At 38.2% G+C, this 22,403-nt stretch overlaps 1 protein-coding gene across 1 annotated transcript in view; it reads left to right on the forward strand.

Annotated features, from left to right (window-relative positions):
- Nucleotides 1-21,879: 21,879 nt before the first annotated feature.
- The window catches only part of PCSK1 (proprotein convertase subtilisin/kexin type 1), a gene marked incomplete at both ends in the record, with an annotated part of 38,711 nt that continues 38,187 nt past the window's right edge, over nucleotides 21,880-22,403 (forward strand). The window contains one exon of the mRNA XM_083354561.1: nucleotides 21,880-22,059. Coding sequence (XP_083210687.1) covers nucleotides 21,880-22,059 — 180 coding nt within the window. The remainder of the gene's footprint in view (nucleotides 22,060-22,403) is intronic.

A 22,403-nucleotide genomic window follows, 5' to 3' on the forward strand; every position in this document is an offset into this window, starting at 1 on the left:
AGACAGCTATATTCAGTTCCAAAAAAGGTGCTTTGGACTCCTAATTTTTAATACTTAAAATGTAGCACAGGTCTGTAACCCTTTAAAGCAGGGATCACCAACCTTGACCACTTTAAGACTTGTGGACTTTAATTCTCACATGCCTTAAAGTGGCCAAGGTTGGAGACCCCTGTTTTAAAGTAACTATATCTTTTTCCAGAATTACTGGCAGCACCACCACCCTATGTCTAGGAGAAGACATAGCTACTTTAAAGAGTTTACTTAAAATATTATGGGTACGCCCTATGTGCTCAAAGCACTTTTTTAAGAATCAAATCTAAAGCATTGTCCAGTAGTTAATCCAGTAAAATGAGCTTTTATATATAGTAATATATTTTTTATTTATGAAAAAAATGGGATTGTTTAAACAATTGTTCTTAGATTGCTCTCAGATTGTTCCTGTGTGAGCAGTTGTGTACCCAGGGCTTTTTTTCTCATAGAATGCTCAGAACGGAGTTCCGGCACCTTTTTTGAATGGAACCTTGTAGGGTAGGCAAGGCGGGTTGTATGACATGTGTGAGTTCCGGCACCTTTTTCTTTTACAAAAAAAGCACTGTGTGTACCAAAGGAGGGATGGTAGTCCACCTCAGGTGCAAGCAATAAGAGTGCCTTTTCTTGGGAATGATGAAGCAGCTGTCTGGAGGACCAGGGCTTTTTTTCTCATAGAACGCTCAGAACGGTGTTCTGGCACCTTTTTTTTGCAAAAAAAAAAAAAAAGCTTTTGCACAAGCTGTGCTGCTGTTGGCTTAAGCCTATTGCAGGCTTTGCTCTTTTATGACTCATGGACTTCAACTCCCAGAATTCCTGAGTCAGCTATGCTATTGGCTTTTGGAAGCCAATAGGAATTGCTGCTGAGCTTGCCAAAAGACCCGGCAGGCAAATTTTGCACAGGCAATTTGCAGCGAAGACAGGAATTTTGCACTCCTCCCTGCTCCCCAGCTGCACCATCTCAACTAGGTATGTAAGATATTATTTGCAAATAGGATATCCAAGTATGGCTGAAGGAAATTTTCCCTGCGTGGGGGGAGTAGTGGTTTGTTTCACTTTGTTTTACTTTTCAAATTGCTGTAGGGAAGAAATGATGATTAGAAAAAGGCAGGAAGTTATTTTTATTAGGAAGAATTCATTTATCCCATGCTAGATCTTTGGGAGCTTAGTACCACCAGCACAGAACATTTGCTTTTCTGAAACTTCATTCAAATTCAATTCCTGATAGGGGCATTTGAAAAAAAATATGTTATTTATTAAATTTATAAGCTGACTATCTCACCAGGATGACTCTGAAGTCAAGGAGGGGGCTTGCAACTTCTGTTTGTAGTTATCCACGTTTCTCCACACTGAGATAATTGGCCATTGTACAAATACAGAGCCTATCATGCTTTTATATTTATATGGAACAGATACATTACCTGAAATTTTTGGAATGTGTAAAAAATTTGAACCAGCCCAGAAACTCATTTCCCATTGTTTGTGTATATTGAAAGTAAACCCTGAAATAGATTTGGAAAGAGCAAGGACTTTGATTAAATGGAAATGTTGCTAAGCATAGAACTGTTGAGTTAATTTGCAGCTGTTTCTGCTGTTTTCTTTTTATGTGCTTATGATTTTACATCACATTTTAAAATCAGCCAAATTGAATAGGAATAAGATTGTGACTGAAAGAATACTAATTCTAAAATATAGTAAATATCTTTAACAAGTAACATTAAATTTAGCTTTAGTGTAATTTGCTTGTTTACTGTAGCTAAAACTGGAAATTATATTTCTAAAGCATTAGTTTGGATCATTGGAAAGAAAAAAGATTTAATATTTATGATTCAAAAATATAAATATGTGAGAAACATGTTTTTAAAGACCTTTGCTGCTTGTTCTCATATATACCCTGTGTCAAGTTATTCCACAAAGGAATAACTAAAATTATGAAATTTAGAATCTACCAAGCTTCCCTCCCATGGACAGAAGACAATCCATGGGAAATGTCAATCCATAATCCATAGCTTTAGCAGCAATAATAAATCTAGTTATGCTATGCATATTTAAGTTAGCCAATTCCTGGAGCAGTGGTAGCAATCTTCTATCACAATGGCAAGCCCTTTAAGATTATATATTGTTAATCATATAAGTGAAGAAATGAGGAAAACTGTGGTTAAAGAAATTGTTTGATCCAATAATAAAATTTCATTGATAATTGATGAATCAACCACAATAAGCAAAAAAACTACCCTCATAGTATTTGTTCGATGCTGTATCGAAGGTATGGGGATGAATTCACCAGTAAATTTGTTTTTGGACTTGGTAGAACTTGAAAAAGTAACAGCAGAAGGAATATTTGATTCCTTACTCCAATGTCTTTACTTTTATGGGATGACAGAAGATTATTTGAAAAAATATTTGATTTCTCTGGCATGCAATGGCACCGCTGTGATGATGGGATGTAAAAGTGGAGTGAAAAAATTGCTGTCAGAACGTTTTCCTTCTATTATAGTTTGGCATTGTGCTAATCACAGACTAGAATTATCAGTAGGTGATGCTGCCAAGGAAACTTCAGGAATAAATAGATTCCAATCATTTATTGATAAACGGTATGTCATATACCATGCTTCACCAAAGAATAGCAGAGAATTGCATACATGTGCAGAATTACTGGGGACTGAGCTCCTGAAAATTGGAAGAATTTTAAGTACCCGATGGGTGTCATCTAGTTTGCATACAGTTTTGGTTGTATGGAATAATTTTGAAACCCTTGTGTATCATTTTGAACAAGCAATGTGTGATCCTACAAGAGATAAAAATGATAAATGCACTTACGATGGCTTGAAAAGAAAAATAACATCTACAGAATTTTTATTGGACCTAGGATTGATGTGTGACGCTCTCCAAGAATTGTCAGATTTAAGTTTGGATCTACAGGACCACAACATTGACTTGTATAAGGCAAATAAGAAAATCAAAATACTGGGACAAGTTTTTGAAGAAAGAAGAGAGAACTTTGGGCCCTATTATAAATGTGCTGTTGCTGCTGTAAGTGATCTTCGCTTTCATGGAGTTTTACTTCACAAAAGAGATTCAAAAAAGGATCCTCCCATTGACCCAAGTATACTTTATACAAAATTGAAAGAGTCAATTGAAAAAAGATTACTTGATAGCAAAGATGATGAGTTGGCATATTGGTCTCGCGTAATTGATCAAAAACATTGGCCTGAAGATGTTAATACTCAACTGACATTTGGAGAAGTGGAAATTAGAAACTTATCAATCAGACTGCAACTAAATGAAAGAGAAATGATTCGTGGATTCCATGAATACATTCTTGAAAAGACATATCCAGAAAAACTGTTGCATTTGATACGGACTCTGAATACCATTCCTATTTCTTCAAGTGAATGTGAATGTGGGTTTTCACAGATGAATCTAATTGCCACCCCAACAAGAGCTCCGTTAAAGACTAAGACAATTTCAGCACTTTTGTTCATCAAACTTGTCGGACCACCTCTGAGACTTTTCAATCCTTCAAAGTACGTTGATCTGTGGTTACTCAGAGGACGACATTCGGCCATAGATACTAAGAGCAAGGAAAGGAGTCAAGAAGATTTGCCAGACGAGAATTGGACAAAAGTTTGGAATTTTCTATGAACATTTGCCTTAAATACAATAAATTAAATGTATGTTAAGAATTGAATATATAATTGTTTAATTATATAAATAAATATATAAATAAAATTATATAAATAAAAGATTAATGAGATGAGAGTTCCGGCACCTTTTTTTTTTTAGAAAAAAAGCCCTGTGGAGGACCATTTCTGCTGTCCACATGCCAATCATTTGGTAGTCAACAATGTGCAGCAAGGACAGAGGAGGAGGCTGTTAAAAAAAAGTCTCTGTTTTAGGTGTGAAGTGCACTTGGTACACCATTGTGCACAAAGATTTTGAAGAAGCAGAATAGAAATAGTATTTGTGCTTCTGAAACTCAGGGAATACCATGGATAGCCAAGAAAACAAACAAATGGATTATCAAACAAATCAACCCAGAGTTTTCATGAAAGGCACAAATGGCTGGGTTCAAATTATCCTACTTTATACAAAAACACAGCTCACTAAAGAAGGCTGTAATGCTGGGGAAAGTGGAAGGAAAGAGAAGAAGAGGACAACCAGCAACAGATGGATAGACTCAATTATAACAGCAGTGAGTGCACCATTGGAAGACTCAAAAGACCAAGTTACAGATAGATCTTCATGGAGAAAATCAATCTATTGGTCACTAAGTCACTAAGAATTGACAACAACTTGATAAGACATAATCAACAGCTCAATCAAAAAGACTAGGATAAACTGGAATAATGATTAAGTTTTGATTCACCCTTGCCTTTCCCCCTTTCCCCTCTGTAGTCTAGAAACAAGGATCTGTGAGAAAATGACAACTGGGGTTAAAAAGAGTTTTATTTGGCTTAATGAAATAACAATTCAGGTTCTGAGGACAAAGTGTTACTCTAGTGTAGATGGTCATTTCAGTCCCTTCCAGCTCTATTAAACAACTAAAATATTTGGCTACCCTAATGATGAAGAAAGCACTATTGTAAACACTTGAAATAAAGTGTTTGATATTATCATTCACATCTACTTCACTGGGGAACATATGTAGTAAACTGCGGGTTATGTAAAACTCTTGCATGTAGAAAATGACATCAGTTATTTGTACCTTGCCAGAGTAGGCTTTCACATGAAGGGAATGCATAATATGTAACAGCTTTCAAATATCTTACATATGCCAGCAGTTTCCTGAAATGATAAAATTCTGTTAGGGTTGTTCTTAAAACAAACTAGTGTAAATTAATATAAATAAGTCTCATTGAGTAGGAATCTGCTTATCATTGTACAGCAAATTAAAAATCACAACAGGCTAATTTTGTGTTTATATTAAAAAGATAGCTACATTTACTTCTGAAACCAAAGGTAGGAATAAGAAAAATATAGAAAGTATATCTGATGCAATTAAAGATGTCTTGAATTTATGTTTTTTTCTATTTAAGAAGATAACATAATGTCTAAAACCTGAAATGATAGGCACGATGCTTTCACATTGACTTTCTAAAATCACAGTACTCTGAGTCTGATTTTTTTCCAAATAAAGTTACATGAACATAACTGGAGTCATCTTCAAAGCATATAATCAAGGTATTTGAACAGTAAACATTAGAACAGGATTGTTTCCTGGAGCAGGAATCAAGGCTCATCTGTAGCGGAACTAAATGCAAGAGTACACTAAATAGAGTTCTTTGCAAAGGGCCAGGTAGCAAACATTCTGAACAAAAGACCAAATAATTAATTGGTGGAAACCAGCCTAGAAAAATCTCATTGGCTAACAAAGTTATTTTCAAAGAAGAAAAGGGCAATTAAAAGACTGAAGGCAAATTAAATAAAATGATTATGACCTTAGAGTCCATTACCAATTATAAAGAACTCCCATATATTTGTTTTATAGTAATTTGTTTTATATTAAGTGTTTTCCACTGTTGGTTAGAAATATAGAGTTCTAGAGGTTTGTGCATTTATTTTATAAATTTATAGCTTTGTAAATGTATTTTTATAAAAAAATAAGTGTATAATATATATTTACATTTATAACGTATGTAGGAATTATATGGCCAAGTAATAACATAATCATATGAGTCTTGACTGAAGTAAATCCTACTGAAGCCAAACTTTCTTCAGTAATTTAACTCAGAAATAACACCAAACATTTTAAGTTTTTTCTCAATAACTATACCTTTGTCTTTATAATAATTTAATATTTGTTAGTATTTTGGTGTTTGGAGAAAGGGGTTTAAGGTAAAATAAAACTTTGCAAAGGATTAAGGCACTCAAACATAAGCCCCCATACATCAGATGGACTTTTCAAAATTGATGAGTTAAGGGACAAAACCACTGTTTTAAACATCTGTGTGGCTTAAAATATCTGCATTTACCCTTTAAAATCTTCCTAGTTACCCCCTTCCACTTTTTTTAAAAAATTCAGCTCCTTCCACGCTGATTTCATAATATAATTGGCCATGGCCTTCAGTTAGGACACAAAGCAACAAAGAAGTGTAAAATAAGGAAAATCAATTCAGTGGCATCCCCAAGGGGCTCAAACTGGGCAAAATGGGGGAAATGGATTGCTATTGAAACCCTGACCATTTTCTATAAGCCTCAGAGGCTCACACCAATCCAAAGGACAGGGCTTGGGTTGCAGTGCTGTCTCCCCAGAGCTGTGAGGAGGTGAAAGATGAGGTATAGCTATTGAGAAAAAACACTTGTACAATTATTATTATTATTTTGCCCATTTTGAGCCCACCCTATGGACACACCACCATATGAATCTACCCATTTTATTTCACCTGTTAATATCTATGTTTGGATATGAATGAAATTGAAGTAGAATAAAAGAATAGTCAATCCTTTCTTTTAATAAGGGGAACATATCTACCAATTATGAAAATTGTTAATTAAAGAGAAACCAGTGGAATCTCTCCTAAATATGTAAGGCCTCAACATTCTATTTTATTTATTTCTTCACTGCCTATCTTACCTAAATGATGCTGTGATTATAATATAATATAAACACCTGAATAAAATACAGATTAAAAACAGAGTTAAGAACAAATTAAAAGTTACAGATTAATAGTGAAAATCAAAGTTAAAAATATATACATTGGTACCTATATTGCAACAATGTTTTCTTTCTTTAGAACAGAGAGCTTAAATTTCCCAGTACAGGGATGACCTTCCTGGAAAACTAAAATGGCAATCATAGAATGTAATTTGCTACTTGAGGAACTTCTTCTTCCTTTCATTCTGAATAAATAAAAACGAGTTATAAAGGAATCTAATAAAATAGTTCCTTTTATGCTCATTCAATACTGGTGGCATTTGTTTTATAATAAAAATTAGAACAGAGCTAAATGTAATGTCACAAATGTCACTCCAAGATATATGAAAGATTTAATTTTGTTTCCTTAAAATGTTATGAAAGAACTCACATGTCCAAATCCCTTAGGGGGGATGGGGGTGACATCCAAAACTAAGAAGCCACAGAGATATTTCTTAAGAGGAAACATGTGTCTTCCACCATACTCAGAAATATGCCTTCCCATTCACTCTGCTCTGATCTCAAATCTCCTGCCAAAACAATCACAGTCAAGCAGAACCACGTTTACTGTAATACAAATAGCCTCCCTTATTCAAAACTAATTAAGCCAAACTTTTTGTACCTCTCCTTTGTGAGTCTAGGCCTATGCCCACCAATCAACCAACACAGAAGTAGAAAAGGTTATGTTCACTATAACTACTAACTAAATATAGAGAGCATCCAGGATGCCTGAGCTCTAAAAAGATGCTTGCAATCTTGCTATTTTTAGACAGTACCTGAACAGCATTTTAAGCTAGAGAGACAGAAATATAATAAGACATCACATAACCAATACCCTTGAATGAACATTGCCCTTTCCCAAAAGAATACATATTTCCTCTGCTTTCCATATCAGTCTGCTTCTGACTTGTAGTTGAATTAATCTGGGGGTTAAAGTAAACAACTGTAGATTGCTAGAAATGGAAAATTTGAGGTGACTCTCCAGCTGCTTCCTGTTAGCTCGCAATGCACAAAGGCAATAATGTATGGTGTCATTAGATCTCTACTCAATTGCCGGGACAGATGGGAGGAGATGTTTGTGTTTCATCAATTTAGGTACGCTTAGCCATTCTTAATGTTTGTCTGCAGTACGAGTGAAAATGTGTTATGCACTATTATCTGAGCAATTATTATCTTTCCAAATAAACACACGCAATTAGTCTGCAGGTAGTCATTGAAGTAAAAACAGGTGTTTCCTATAATCTTTGTGATTGCTTACACATCTCAGCTTCCTTGTCTTAACCTCCAATTAATTTGGAAGGTGAGGACTTCTCCTAAGTCCCTGATCAAAGGCACTCAGCTTTGGAAAGAGTTATTCAGGGACCCAGTCAAACTAAGTGTAGCTGGAGTGATTCTACAGATCAGGGCTTTTCAGCCTTTTCACAGATTGTACCACTTTTAGGACATGACAATATTCACGTACCACCAGTGCTTAGCAAGGTGTCAAAAACTTGATGACTTAAAAAAAAAGGAGGGAGAATTTTGGGTCTTACTGATTAGATTGATTTGTTGTTATAGAAATGGCTATTTTATAATATTAAGGAAAAGTAAAAAGTTGATGTTCAGTGTTAATGCTTTATTCTACAGCAACACTGGAAGTCGGAAATCAATGCCTTTTTTTTCTTTTTCCCTTCTCTTCCTCACTTTTCTTTCTCTTTTTCCTCCCCACTATGTCTTACTGCTTCCTTTTGTATTTTTGTATTTTATTCTATAGTCTAATAAAATGCTACAAAACATAAAAAAGGAAAAAAGTATCGGTTTTACTCTTCCTTTTATATCCTCTCTTCTCTCCTCCTTTTATATCCTCTCTTCTCTCCCCCCTCCTCCTTTTTTTCTTCTGGGTGCATTGGAAGCACCAATCAGCTGGAGCTGTGTGTCGATCCTGGGGTCTCAGCAATACCACAGCTCCAGCTGAAACTCTAGCCCGAAGACTGCATGTGGCTGCTAGCCACCCCCAAGGCCTTCAGAAGCGCTGATCAGCTGTAGCCGCACACTATCGCTGCACTGTAGCTGCACTGTAGTGCCACACGCTGTAGCCACACACTGACTCTCCCCCAGCTCTGGTGCTGCTGCCACTTCAGCTCATCTACTTTTACACTTTTTTTACACTTTTGCTTTTTACAGTACTTTTCAACCTGTTGCATGCGTACCACCTGCCAGGTGCCAAAGTATCACCAGTGATAGGCATATTACAGGTTGAAAAGCTCTGCTATATATGGTGAAATAATTTACATAAATTACCACTACCAAAGGGGTTTTTTTGAAAAAAAAAAGTGTTGTATTTTTTATTAAATATGAAACATCAAACCAACTTTTTTTTTTAAAAAAAAAAATCTCAGTTAATAATTGGCCTTTAGCTTGGAAAAGTGACTCTATCGTTATAATTCTGAAACCATTATGACTAGAATGTATTAAGAATTTAATTCAATAATATACAAAAAAATATTAAAATATGCATGGTATGTTTAAAATAGCATTTAATAACTGGATCATAAAATCACAAAACCAGTACACAAAATAATAACAAAAGAAAAAAAGAGACTTAAAAGAATAAAAGATATTGAAAACTTAATAGAAATATATAGCTGTAAAACCTACAACATGTTCCTGAATGCCATCAGGGAGAAGGCTAACCTGATCTCCATTGGAAGATGAAATACTTTTCTGTTTACTTTGCAGATATAGCATGGATAAGTCTGTAAAAAAGACTAAGGACAAGAAAATTGGTATTGGTTGGTCCAGAGAAGCTGAATATCAGCTTCTTTCAGCCTTGGTCAGAGGGCCAATATGCCTAAGAATTCTCAAGGACAATAGATATGGATCATGATAGGTAACACATCATAAATATAATTAATTGAAATAATTGATCATTTGTCAGATTATCAGTATTTACACATAATACAAGTTCTGGAAGTACCCTTGAAGAATTTTTCTTCAAAATTGGGAGTGTGTAGGTAGCAGATGAGGGTGAAGGTCAAACAAGATACTTCTGGGAGTAAGCGTGGCAGAAATCATAGGTTTTGCAGAATGCTCTGGAAATGCTAAAATCATTTGGCTGATTGCTGTCTGAAGTTAGGCTTGGTTATCATCCCACTCTTGCTGAGCACAGCATTTGAGACAAGCAGGGATGCTAGGAGCCAATTAAGGCTCCCCTTCAGATGACCAATAGGAGAGCTCTGGGGGGGCATAACAGCTCTGGGAGAAATGAAAATTTCTTCACACAGATACCCCACTCCATGCAAAAGAGGAAGAAAATACTGTCCCCCACCTTCCTGCTTTCAGCATGTGCTGTGTACATTGGTCTATTGATCTGCCCACAGAAAAAGGTCAAAAATATGAATTGTTAGGAAAGCTACGTACCAGGGTGCACATAAATTCCAACCAAAACCAATAATGTTGGCATGACAGTGTCATTTTCTGCTGCAGCTAGGATTGTCTGTAACACTGTGCAGCCTCTGAGGGGAAGCTGTGTTACAGGTAGGCATGAGTGGGGGGGGAAGGGGGGAGGAGAATAAGGGCTGTTTTTAATCCAGAGGATGGGAAACAGGGCAACTTAAAAGCTTGGTGCATGCTGCACTTTATATAAGTGGGTGGGGGGGAAATCAAGCTAGAAAGCTGGCTAAAGAGATCATATTTATGAAACCATCCAGCAGAATCAAGAGGGGAGTTGCTAAGAAGGACAACGTGCTGAAGCCTCCCTTTAAAACTCTCAAAACAATCTCCTAAAGTTACCTCTAGCCTGCCTGCTTTTTAACTATAGCTCTTGCATATGGCATGAAACCTATCTGAAGCTGACTGAACCTGTGCGCTTTTGTACTATACAAAAATTAAGCCTCCATACAGCATTTAATGTAAATTAAAACATTGCATCTAGTCATTTCACTTAAGCATAGAGAAAAAAAGGAAGAATTACGTACAAGAATTTATGCCATCCATATTTCCAAGAACATTTCCAAATGGATCCCAGGCTCTAAAATGCTTCTTCAAATATAAATTGAGAGCTGAGCAATTTATACCATTGTATAATTGATGGAGAATAAGTAACCTTCCAGAATTTTCATGGCCTTTAATGAGCATTTGATATTGACCAGAACAACCTGAATTATGCTGCAATCAAATGTGTTCTACTATACAATACTATCTTAGCACATGGCACAGCATAGGTTGATCTGTTCCTTAAGACCCAAAAATGTGAGGATACCGCTTATACGATAAAAATCATTTTGCTTGCTTTTAACCATTGTTGCTATGTGGATTATGGTTTCTACATCCAGCTATAAAAAAACTAGATAATATTGCTTGTGGACTAAAATACTACCAACTTCTTAAATAGATACCTGTTACTCATACACGACAAATGGTTTTCATATTAACAACAGTGTGATTTTTCACTGCTTATAGATCAAAGTTAGATTTTAACAAGATTAGAACAAGGTTATTTTACAAACAAAACCTACAATGTCTCCAACTTGATCAGTCAAGCAGACAAAAGCAAAATCTTAAGCTGCACCTGAGCTGGTTCCTGTTGTGTTGGCATAGCAACTCTCAGAGTTCACTACCAATATTATATAATTAGTTATAGAATTATAATTATTAGTTACCAAACTAATATTGTCATAAAATAATTAGACAATGGCTGATATCAATTGAGTATATTCAAACTAAGTACCTTAAAGAATTTATTTGATAAATTCTTTCATATCTTTTATTTTTAAACAGCATTGATATTTTTTTCCTTGCAGAGCTCCAGATTGTTAGATGAATAGGAGTGGACATAAACATTGGCTTGTACCCACAAATATAAAGTTAAACAGGAATATGTGGAGATTTATTTTAAGAACAAACAGAAACAAAACCATACCTATTATTAACCCTTTGTCATACTCTGAACCCTATAAGGCAGGGGTCAGCAACCTGAAACAGTGAAAGAGCCACTCGGAACCGGTTCCCTCACAAAAGGAAAAACTGGGAGCCGCAAAAAAATGTGTGTGCATGCGCATACATGCACACATGCGCAGAACAGGGTTTGACTGAAGAGTGGAGCCAAGGCGAGATATGCACCTACCCTGCATATTTGAATTGATTGGTTGAACTTTTTTAGTCCCACTTTTTTTTTTTTTGGACTACACATAGCAGAGGACTGGGAGCCGCATGCGGCTCTGGAGCCGCGGGTTGCAGACCTGTGCTATAAGGTATTATATGCAGGAAGGAAACAAACAATCAAAACAATGAAGTAGAAAAAGCAATACAAATCATTACAAGTACAATTTTTAAAAAAAACCTATGTCATGTTCCAATACAATGCCAAATATCTGGACAAGATATCTGGATAGATATTTTCTCCCATTTACTATATGAAATTATAGTCTTAACCAGTTTCCTAAATACCAAGCTTAAATGTACCCATTGATTTTCTTCAGAATCTGTTTTCAGTAATAAAGCTATCAATGGGTTTGTCTGAAAAAACAAACATTTTACATAACATTACAGATAATGGCCCCACTTAGCCACCATGCCCCAATCAGGATCATCTTACTGCACTATCTTTTACAACTACTAAAAACAGAAATCCTGTGTACGAGAACTATTATAAGTTAGAATCAATACATAACACAGAAATTTCTTATTCTATCCAGCCATATAATTCCTACAGCATATATTTATGGAATCTGGATACTGCATTGGATCTACATTTTTATAAGTTCTCTTGCTGTAGTTTAGTATCCTGCCCTGTGCTTTCCTTCCCTCCTCTAATGTACTTATATTCCCCGGACCACCTATCTAAGCGCTTACTAATCCCAACCTGTTTAGACTTTTGATCTAGACAAGAGTCACCCAGATGTTGTCACTTGCTTGTTGATAGCTGGAATGAAAATCAAGTATGTTCTGTTCATTGTTTCTAAGTGTGCTCTAGTTCAGTGCAGACTTTTGTTCTTATTTATTTATAAGATTTGTAAGGCTGCTTATCTCACACTTTGTAACTGTCAGCAGCATACAAAAAGAAAAATAAAAAAGAGGAAAATTCAAAAACCAAAAATATTCCCAACAAAATAAAATAGAGTCAACATGCAATTAAGACTGGCAATAAAAACATACATATCACAGAACTGGTTAATCTAAAAGCCAAGTCTTTGCAGCTTTTGCAATAAGTTCAGAACAATTCAAACATAAGGGGCTAAAGTTCATTCCAAAGGGCAGAGAAGAGTGACCCATAAATTCCATTAAGTGACATTGTTTCAGAGAGGGAATCTGGAGCATATTTACCTTGTGCCACAGGCAAACATGCCAGGGAGAGGCAATCTCCCAAGTATCCCAGTTCCATATTGGACACACCCATTGCTATCTCTCACACTATATTTTGAACCAGCTGAAGTTTCCAATTGATCTTCAAAGATAGTCCTATGTAGAGTGCATTATAGAAATCCAACAGGTTAGTGGCTAAGATATGAGTAATCACAAACTGAATTTCCTGAACTAGAAGATGCAATGGGTGTACAATATAAACTTGCAGAAAGGCCCCACTGATCTTCATGTAGGAGCCAGGAGTCGAGAGGGTCCCCAAATTACAAACCAGCTCTGAGAGGAGAGTTCAGTCCTACCCAGAACCAAAGATGAAAACCTCCAGAATTGGATCCTAGGAAAATGAAAACCTACAGCACTCCATCTTATTAGCAGTAAGAGAGTCTGCTTTCCTCATGCAGACCTCCAGAACATCTACACATTGGTAGAGAACCAAGACAGTCTTACTTGGTTAGACAAGGGCAGAAATGTATACAGAGATGTAAACTGATGATACTCGATTCTCTACCAACCGATAACCTCAATGGTGCATCATGTAGATGTTAAACATAAGTGAGGAAATAGTGAATCCTAAGGCATGTCCCCATAAAACATGGGCCTTAGGGCTACAGCTTTCACACACACACACACACACACACACACCCCAATATCAACTGGAAGAAATAATAGAGAAAGGCGGCCACACCATGTCTCTTCGCCCCAGCCCTCTTCATCAAAAATATTATGTTTAAGTTGGCTGAGAGCTCAAAGAGGGCTAGAAGTGATGCACTTCTCCATCCTAAATCCATTGCAGGATTATTGAAAAACACAATCAGTGCAGTCTCAGCATATGTTCCAGCCTGAAACCCAATAGCAAGAGTTTAAGACTGTTTACTTTCCATTCACCTTCAAAATTGCAGTTTGACTGCCTTCTCAACAACTTTCCTTAAATTTAGAATAGAATAGAGCTGGAAGGGATCTTGGAGGTCTTCTAGTCCAGCTCCCTGCTCAAGCAGGAGGATCTATACCATCTCACACAAGCCTCTTCTTAAAAATCTCCAATGATGGAGCACCCACGATTTCTGGAGGCAAGCTGTTCCACTGGTTAATTGTCCTCATTGTCAGGAAGCTTCTCCTTAATTCTAGGTTGCTTATCTCTTTGTTCAGTTTCCAACCATTGTTTCTTGTCCTGCCCTCTGGTGCTTTGGTGAATAACGTGACCCCCTCTTCTTGGTGGCAGCCCCTCAAGTACTGGAATACTGCTATCATGTCTCCCCTATTTCTTCTTTTCTTTAGCCTAGCCAGACCCAAGTCCTGCAGCCATTCTTCATATATTTTAGTCTCCAGGCCTTTGAACATCTTAGTTGCTCTTCTCTGATTTTTTTCAAAACTCTCAACATCTTTTTTGTGATATGGTGACCAAAATTGGCTGCAGTATTCCAGGTGTGGTCTTACTAGGGTTTTATAAAGTGGTACTAATACTTTGTCTGATCTTGATTCTATGTCTCTGTTTATACAACCCAGGATTGTATTAGCTTTTTTGGCTGCAGCTGCACACTGTTGGCTCATGGTCAAGTGATCGTTCACTCCAAGGTTCCTGTCACAGTTACTGTTTTTAAGCCATGTCTCGCCCAGTCTGTACTTGTACCTTTGATTTTTCCTGCCTAAATGTAAAACTTTGCTTTTCTCCACATTGAAACTCATTTTATTGGACAGGGCCCATTGTTCAAGTTTGTCAAGATCTTTTTGGATCCTCAGTTTGTTTTCTGGGGTGTTGGCTACTCCTGCCAGTTTGGTGTCATCTACAAATTTGATGAGTTCCCCTACATGGCATGGGTCTGGAATACCTTGGAGAGCACCTGCGGCCGGCGTCAACTTCCCTCCGCCCAGTACGCTCCCACAGAGAGGGCCTCCTCAGGGTGCCACCGGTCAAAGAATGCTGACAGGTGGCCCCCAGGGGGAGGGCATTCTCTGTGGGCGCACCGGATTTATGGAAACATCTTCCGGTCGAGCTCCGGATGGCGCCTGATCTCCGCTCCTTCCGGCGCAATCTTAAAACCCACCTTTTTGAACAAGCCGGCCTGACCTGATGGGATGGGGTTGGGTTTTATAAATTAACTTAACTTTTAATTTGTACTAATTTATTACAGGCACCATTGTTTAATTACTTTTAATAATTTTTAATTTTTGTATCTTGTTTTTACTATATATTGCCCTGTTCACCAGCCTGAATCCTTCGGGAGAAGGGCGGTATACAAATTAAATTAATAAATAATAAATTAATAAATTCCCTCATCTAAGTCATTTATGAAGATATTGAAGAGTACTGGGCCTAAGGCAGAACCTTGTGGTACCCCACTGCTTACTTCTCTCCATGTGGATGTAGTGCCATTGAGGACCACTTGTTGAGTATGGTTTGTCAGCCATTTTCTAGCTTACCAAGGAGTAAGTTGTGGCCTACCTTATCAAATGTCTTACTGAAATCTAAGTACACTACGTCCACAGTATTTTGCTGGTCTATTAGTTTAGTCACTTTATTGAAGAATGAAATAAGATTGGTTTGCCATGATCTGTTTTTGACAAACCTGTGCTGGCTACTAGTTATAACTTTGTTTGCTTCTAATTGTTCGCAGATCTGTTTTTTGATTATCTTTTCCAGGATCTTCCCAGATATTGATGTTAGACTGATTGGTCTGTAATTTCCTGGGTCTGTTTTTCCCCCCTTTCTTGAAGATGGGAACCACATCATGCCTTTTTCAATCCTCAGGTACTTCCCCTGTGCTCCAGGATTTTTGAAAGATGTAGTGCAGTGGTTCTGAGATAACATCTGCCAGCTCCTTCAGAACTCTAGGATGTAATTTGTCGGGTCCTCATGATTTATATTTGTCAAGTTTGGATAGATGTTCTCTTACCATTTTCTTGCTTATTTTAATTTTTGTTTCTAGTTTGTCTTTTGTAGTATTTTTTGGGGTATGTTGGGCTATAGTTTCTTTTTTTGTGAAGACTGATGCAAAGTATGAGTTAAGCAGTTCTGCTTTCTCCCTGCCTGTTATTTCCTTGTCATCTTTTCTCTTGAGTGGACCTACAGTTTCCTTGACTTTTTTCTTGTTGTTCATATATTGGAAGAAACCTTTTGTTTATTACCTTTGACTTCTTTGACCTTCTTTCCATTTTTTGTATTTGTCCTTTTTGTCTTTCAGTTTGTCAGAGACATCTTTGTGCAGCCATGCTGGTTTCTTCTTGAGTTTCTTGTTTTTCTTTTTCAGTGGTATTGTGCTGGTATGGGCTTTTATGATCACATTTTTCAGAGTTTCCCATGCTTCTTGGGTTGTTTTCCCCTTTAGGATTTTCATCCATGGGATCTTTTCTAGGTTCTCTCTGAGTTTGTTAAAGTTAGCTCTTTTGAAGTTTAAGATGCTGGCTAGATTGTTTTCTGTTGCTAGTGTTTGCATTATATTAAATTCCAGTATGACGTGGTCACTTTCGCCCAAGGTTCCGGTAACTTCAACTCCTTCTATCACTTCTTCTCTATTAGTAAGAATTAAGCCCAGTATGGCTTTATGTCTAGTTCCCTCCTCCACCTTTTATATGACAAAGTTGTTGGCTAGGTTGATTAGTAATCTGTTTGATCTCCCACTAGCTACAGAGTTAGTTACTCCCAGTTGATATCTGGATAGTTGAAGTCTCCCATTACTATTGTGGTATGCTTCCCACATACATTTGTTAACTAGTTGACAAAGAGTTCATCTATTTCTTCTGATTGGTTGGGTGTTCTCTAATATACACCTGTGGTAATGTCACTTTTTTTATATTGACCCATATGCATTCTGGAGAGATTTTATCTTTGATCATGTGTGTTTCTGTAGATATGTAGTGTTCTCTTACATATAGTGCAACTCCCCCTCCTCTTTTTGTAAACCTGTTTCTTTTGAACAATTTGTATCCATCCATCAGTCCATTCCATTCATGGGTTTCGTCCCATCAGGTTTCTGTAATACCAACTATGTCATATTCTCCCTTGTGTACTACTGCTTCTAGTTCTCTCTGTTTGTTCCCCAAGCTTTGAGCATTTGTATATAAGTATTTAAGGCTTTTATGCCTGTCCGTGGGTATGTTTCCTGCATCTCCTGGATGTTGTTTAATTTTTTCTTTTTTCTCATCTCTGCCCACCTCATTGTTTGATTTGTTTTCTTGGGATTTATGATTGGTTTTGGGTTCTAGAGATTCTGAGGACTGGCCACCCACCCCCCTCAATTTTAGTTTAAAGCCCTCCTGATGAGTTGGGCCAGCCTTTTTCCAAGTACATTTTTCCCTGTACCCCATGCCTTGGCAAGAGTCCTTCATGAAGGAAATGGAGTCCATGATCCAGGAAACCAAAGTTTTCTTGGTGACACCAACCTTTAGCCAATGGCTTATTTCTAGAATTCTTTTTCCCCAATGGGTGTTGGCCTTTCATTGGAAGTATAGATGAGAACATTACTTGTGCTCCTAACTTCTTAACTTTATTGCCTAGTTGTTTGTAGTCTCTCACTATTGTACTCAGTTTCTTTGTTGTGTCATTCGTCCCAATATGGAGAAGGAGGAAGGGGTAGTAATCTGTAGGCCTAATTATTTTGGTTAGGTTCTCAGCCACATCTTTGATTTTTGCTCCAGGGAGACAACATACCTCCCTGGATTGTATTTATTTGACAAATAAAAACAATAAATAAATAAACCTTATCCTAGAGTGAGGAAAGTCCTTTTTCCATGTTACTCTGAGTATGAAGTTGAGATGAAATTATGCATAAAAATAGCAGCAGCCATGTTTCTCTTGAAAAGGTGTCACCACTCATCCTCCAACACATCTTAATTTAGCAGGAAGTAATTTAAAAAGGAAAGGAGTTGTTATCTTTCTGAGTGCACATATTAAATGAAGCTGTAAATTCTTCATCCAATAGGAAAGCAACTACTTGTGACACAAATGATTTTTGATCACAGTTCCTATTATGTGCTAACGACAGTGTCAGCATCTCATCCTTTTACCTGTTAACAATAAATCTTCAGTTATATATCTAAGCACCACAGTTTCACAAAGAAGCTTGAAAGATGTCCCTGAGTGTGTTGAAAAATAACTTTTCTTGATTCATGTCTAGAAGTATGCATGACAACTTAAAATAGTTAATACGCTAAAACACATTACAGTATAAAAATGCAACAGATGTTTAGTTATAACAGAGCTTAAGGAATGCATGCTTCTCATCTGAACATTGCTATGAACAAAAGAAAAACAGGACCTGTATGAACTGAGAAAAATTTGAGAGCTCTTATGAGGGAAGGTATATAATCAAAAACCCATGGGGATAATGGTTGTGGGAAAGAAGAAGGGACTGGTGGAAAATGTGACTTCTCATTAAATCATAGCTGTGCAGCTAGTGGCCTGGAACTATATGCCACCTGTCTAGAAGTACTTGTTCATGCCCATATGCCCACCATCACACACAGCCCTCTGCATATGAGATGTGAGTGAGTCAGATGCAGTTGTCTTCATATGCATGAGAATTATTTTTCCCCCAGAGATACTTACTTTATATTCAATTTTAAAATCACCAGAAATGTAAGAAAATGGAGATTACTATTAATGATTCAGTTTGACTATTGAACAATTAACATCAGAGGAAAATATAATAATAATAATAATAATAATAATAATAATAATAATAATAATAATAATAATAATAATAATAATAATAATAATAATATAAAGTTGGAAGGGACCTTGGAGGTCATCTAGTCCAACCCCCTGCTCAGGCAGGAAACCCTATACCATTTCAGGCAAATGGCTGTCCAGTCTCTTCTTAAAAACCTCCAGTGTTGGAGCATTCACCACCTCTGGAGGCAGGTTGTTCCACTGGTTAATTGTTCTAACTGTCAGGAAATTTCTCCTTAGTTCTAGGTTGCTTCTCTCCTTGACTAGTTTCCATCCGTTGCTTCTTGTCCTGCTTTCAGGTGCTTTGGAGAATAGCTTGACTCCCTCTTCTTTCTGGTAGCCCCTGAGATATTGGAACACTGCTATCATGTCACCCCTCACCCTTCTCTTCATTAAACTACACATACCCAATTCCAGCAACTGTTCCCTATATGTTTTAGCCTCCAGCCCCCTAATCATCTTGGTATTTAATTTGTATAGTATTGTATAGTATTTAATTTGATTTAATTTTCCTCCACCAAAACCGGTTTTAAAATTACTATATGGAGCTGGTTCAACTCAAAATAATAATAATAAAAAAACCTGCAGAGATCTGCTTTAATCAAACACAGGCAATTCTTCAGACATCAATCAAATGGGACCTACCTCTAAAAAGTCAAGTACCAGATTGCATTGAAAGGAAATAGTCAGGCTTGATTCTTTTCCTAAAGATTTTTTAATATATGTATATGGTATGAAGAAGCCTTTTTCTGAAATCATTTGGGACATATTGAAAATGTCAAAATGTCTAATATCTCAAAAAATAGAGGTTGCATTGAATGATAACAGTTATGTATGACCCATACAGCACACAAAGTTCACATGCTTAACAGTACCCATATATTAATTCATTTGGCTAAGATGATGAATTTAGATGATGAGTTGGATAAGAAAAGTGGAATGATGGTAACGCTGAAGTAGCCATGGATCTAAAACCCAATTCTAACCCTTACCAACTCTAAACCTCACTAAGATGTGCTCTTTATCACAGTATTTAAATCCTGTGTTCATACAACAATCAGGACAGCTTCATTTGCACATCTAATCTAGCTAGTTTTGATTGTGTTTTCAGCTTACTATGATGATTGATGCCTTTGACTTGTAAATCATGCTTGAGTGTGGGAAATATTAATACAGGACACCTGAGTTTTCTGAGGAACAGCGAACATGTAGATACAGGAAGAACCGAATGTGGAGAAATAATGATTTAGACTAGAAAAGGGCTCCATTTAACATACACAACAAATATATTTTGGTAGGACTGGAAAATATGACAGCTTTAAAAACCCTAACCCTAACTATCAACAATGATATGCAGATACAATAATATCACTCAGCTGAAAATATTTCTTCAAAAAGTCTTAGACATCTTCATTGTGAAACTAAAAGTAGAAGTGAAAAATCCAAATTGAAATTGAATACTAAAAAGGCAGTTATGTCAACCAGTAGGTCATTTCAACAGCAACAAAGAGAAACATAATGCTAATATACTCTATAAAATTGGACAGAGAGTGAGAAAAAGAAGATACATAGAAGACTTAATCAAATCTGATCCAAATAAAGTTGGAGTTATGATCAGTAAGCAAAAAGCTTTTATGGAAGTGGATTATGGAACAGAAAAAGTTACTTTGGTTGTCATGGGTGAGGGAAGTAAAAGAAAAGAAAGGCAATGATAGATGTATAAGGTAGATATACAAGAACAAAACTTTATTAGAATTTCCTTGGAACATATAACAGTAATCACTAAATAAAAGTCAAAATGGTGAGCACTTATCCATACAATCACTGACTCATCATTCTACCCGCCCCCCCACCATACCCCTCCCCACGGATACCACTAATTCGGAATAAATGCACTTGAAAACATTTAACTTCACTGTGCAAAGCCAGCCTTTTCAGACAAATTCTATTCAAGATGTTTGCAAACCAAGAAACCAAATCAAAGCCATAACAAGCTAAGGTGTCTTGTCTGACCAACCAATATGCTGCAAGGTGCAAGGTTCTGCCTCTGATTCTTCACCTGTTATCCCATCAAACGGAATGATAGCAGCCATACATTCTAATTGGGCTACATTTCCACGCTTTTGCCTTCTGCAGAAAAGGGCTCCCTACCTAAGCAGTGGGAGCGGGAGTAACCTCTATTGATTGATGACTGCATCTTTCTAAAACCGGGTGGGGGGGCGGTGGGGGAGCGGTAGACCTCTGGATATAGCACCTCCATTCACACACACACACACACACACACAGAGAGAGAGAGAGAGAGAGAGAGAGAGAGAGAGAGAGAGAGAGAGAGAGAGAGAGAGAGGAACAGGAGCCCTCTTGGGTAGCTCACCCGCACTCCTAAGCAAGAGATGTTACTCACACGCGCCCACCCTTTTTTTTTTGTTGCCTTCTAGAAATTTACCCCGCCGCTCCCGCTGCCGCCCACCCCGAACCAAGAGCGGCCAGAACCAACCCCGCCGTTTCCAACTCGTCAGATCTTTATGGCAGGCTTTGCACCGCCTGTGCAAGAGAATGACGCCGGTTGGGGAAGCCAGCGGCTAGCACCGGATTCCCCCTCGAGCCGTTTCCCAGCCTTGGGCGAGCTCGGCTCGGCTGTGGACGAGCGGTTTGGGAACCGGGCTTGGAGGGGGGGGGGAAGGCGAAGGGCAAGAGTGGAGGGGGGGGGGCTCCGGGACCGCGAAGAGCTCCTGGCCCTTTCCCGCCGCTCGGCTGCGCGTACGTCTTATCTGGGTTTATTTTGATCCCATCCCCGTAGCCCCCTGCCTGCGTTGGCGAAGGCTCCGGCTCCTCCTCCTCCTCCTCCTCTCCCCCGGGAACATCCAGCAAGAATCCAGGCCGGGAGATTTGACGTCAGGGAGCGCTTTCGTCCTTGTGACGTGTTAAGCGCTCATTCCCATTCTGGCCGTGGCTGGCTGCTCCAAGCCCGGCTCCAGCATGAGACCAGCAGCAGAGAGCGAAGGAGGCGACGGCGGCGGGGGCACTTTCTTAGCAACTGCCCGCTCCTGCCTTTCCCCTGCCTGATCATCGCGTAGCAACCGGAGCCGAAGGGACTTTCCTCGCCTTCTCCAGCGACAGTTCCCGACTTCTCCGGGCTGTTCGGTATCTAGAATTCATTTCCTCCTCCCCTCCCGCCCCCCCCCCGGAGTATCCCTTTCGCTCTCCCGGGGCCATGGGAAAGAGATGCCGGGCAGGGCAGGGCGTGATCGCGGCTCTCCTCTGCGCCTGGACTGTGGTCCTGCTGGCTAAGGCAGAGCGGCAGTTCGTCAATGAATGGGCAGCCGAGATCCCCGGGGGTCTCGAAGCAGCCCGGCTCATAGCAGACGAACTGGACTATGAACTTCTGGGACAGGTAAGACGCGACCCCACCCCTCCCTTTTCTTTTCTTTTTTTTTCTTTTCTAAGTCGGGCAACTTTCCTCTTTCCCCGAAGTAAAGAAACTAAGAAACGATGGGTGATGGATCCTATGACTGGCAGAGATGCAATTGGTAAGAAAAGGTTGCCTGTTTTTGATTTGGGAAGAGCGCTCCGCACCTTGGCTCAGGCAACCTGGTCCAGAGATTCTCTGCCTTCAAGGCTGCCTTCTTCCTCGTTGGTGTTGTTGCGGTTGAAACGAACGAGAAGCCACGTTGCTCCTGATCAGTGCTTTTTTTTTTTTTTTTTGTAAAAGAAAAAGGTGCCGGAACTCACACGTCA

The sequence above is a fragment of the Vipera ursinii genome (genome assembly GCF_947247035.1).
Source record: "Vipera ursinii genome assembly, chromosome: 2".
Lineage (NCBI taxonomy): Eukaryota > Metazoa > Chordata > Lepidosauria > Squamata > Viperidae > Vipera > Vipera ursinii.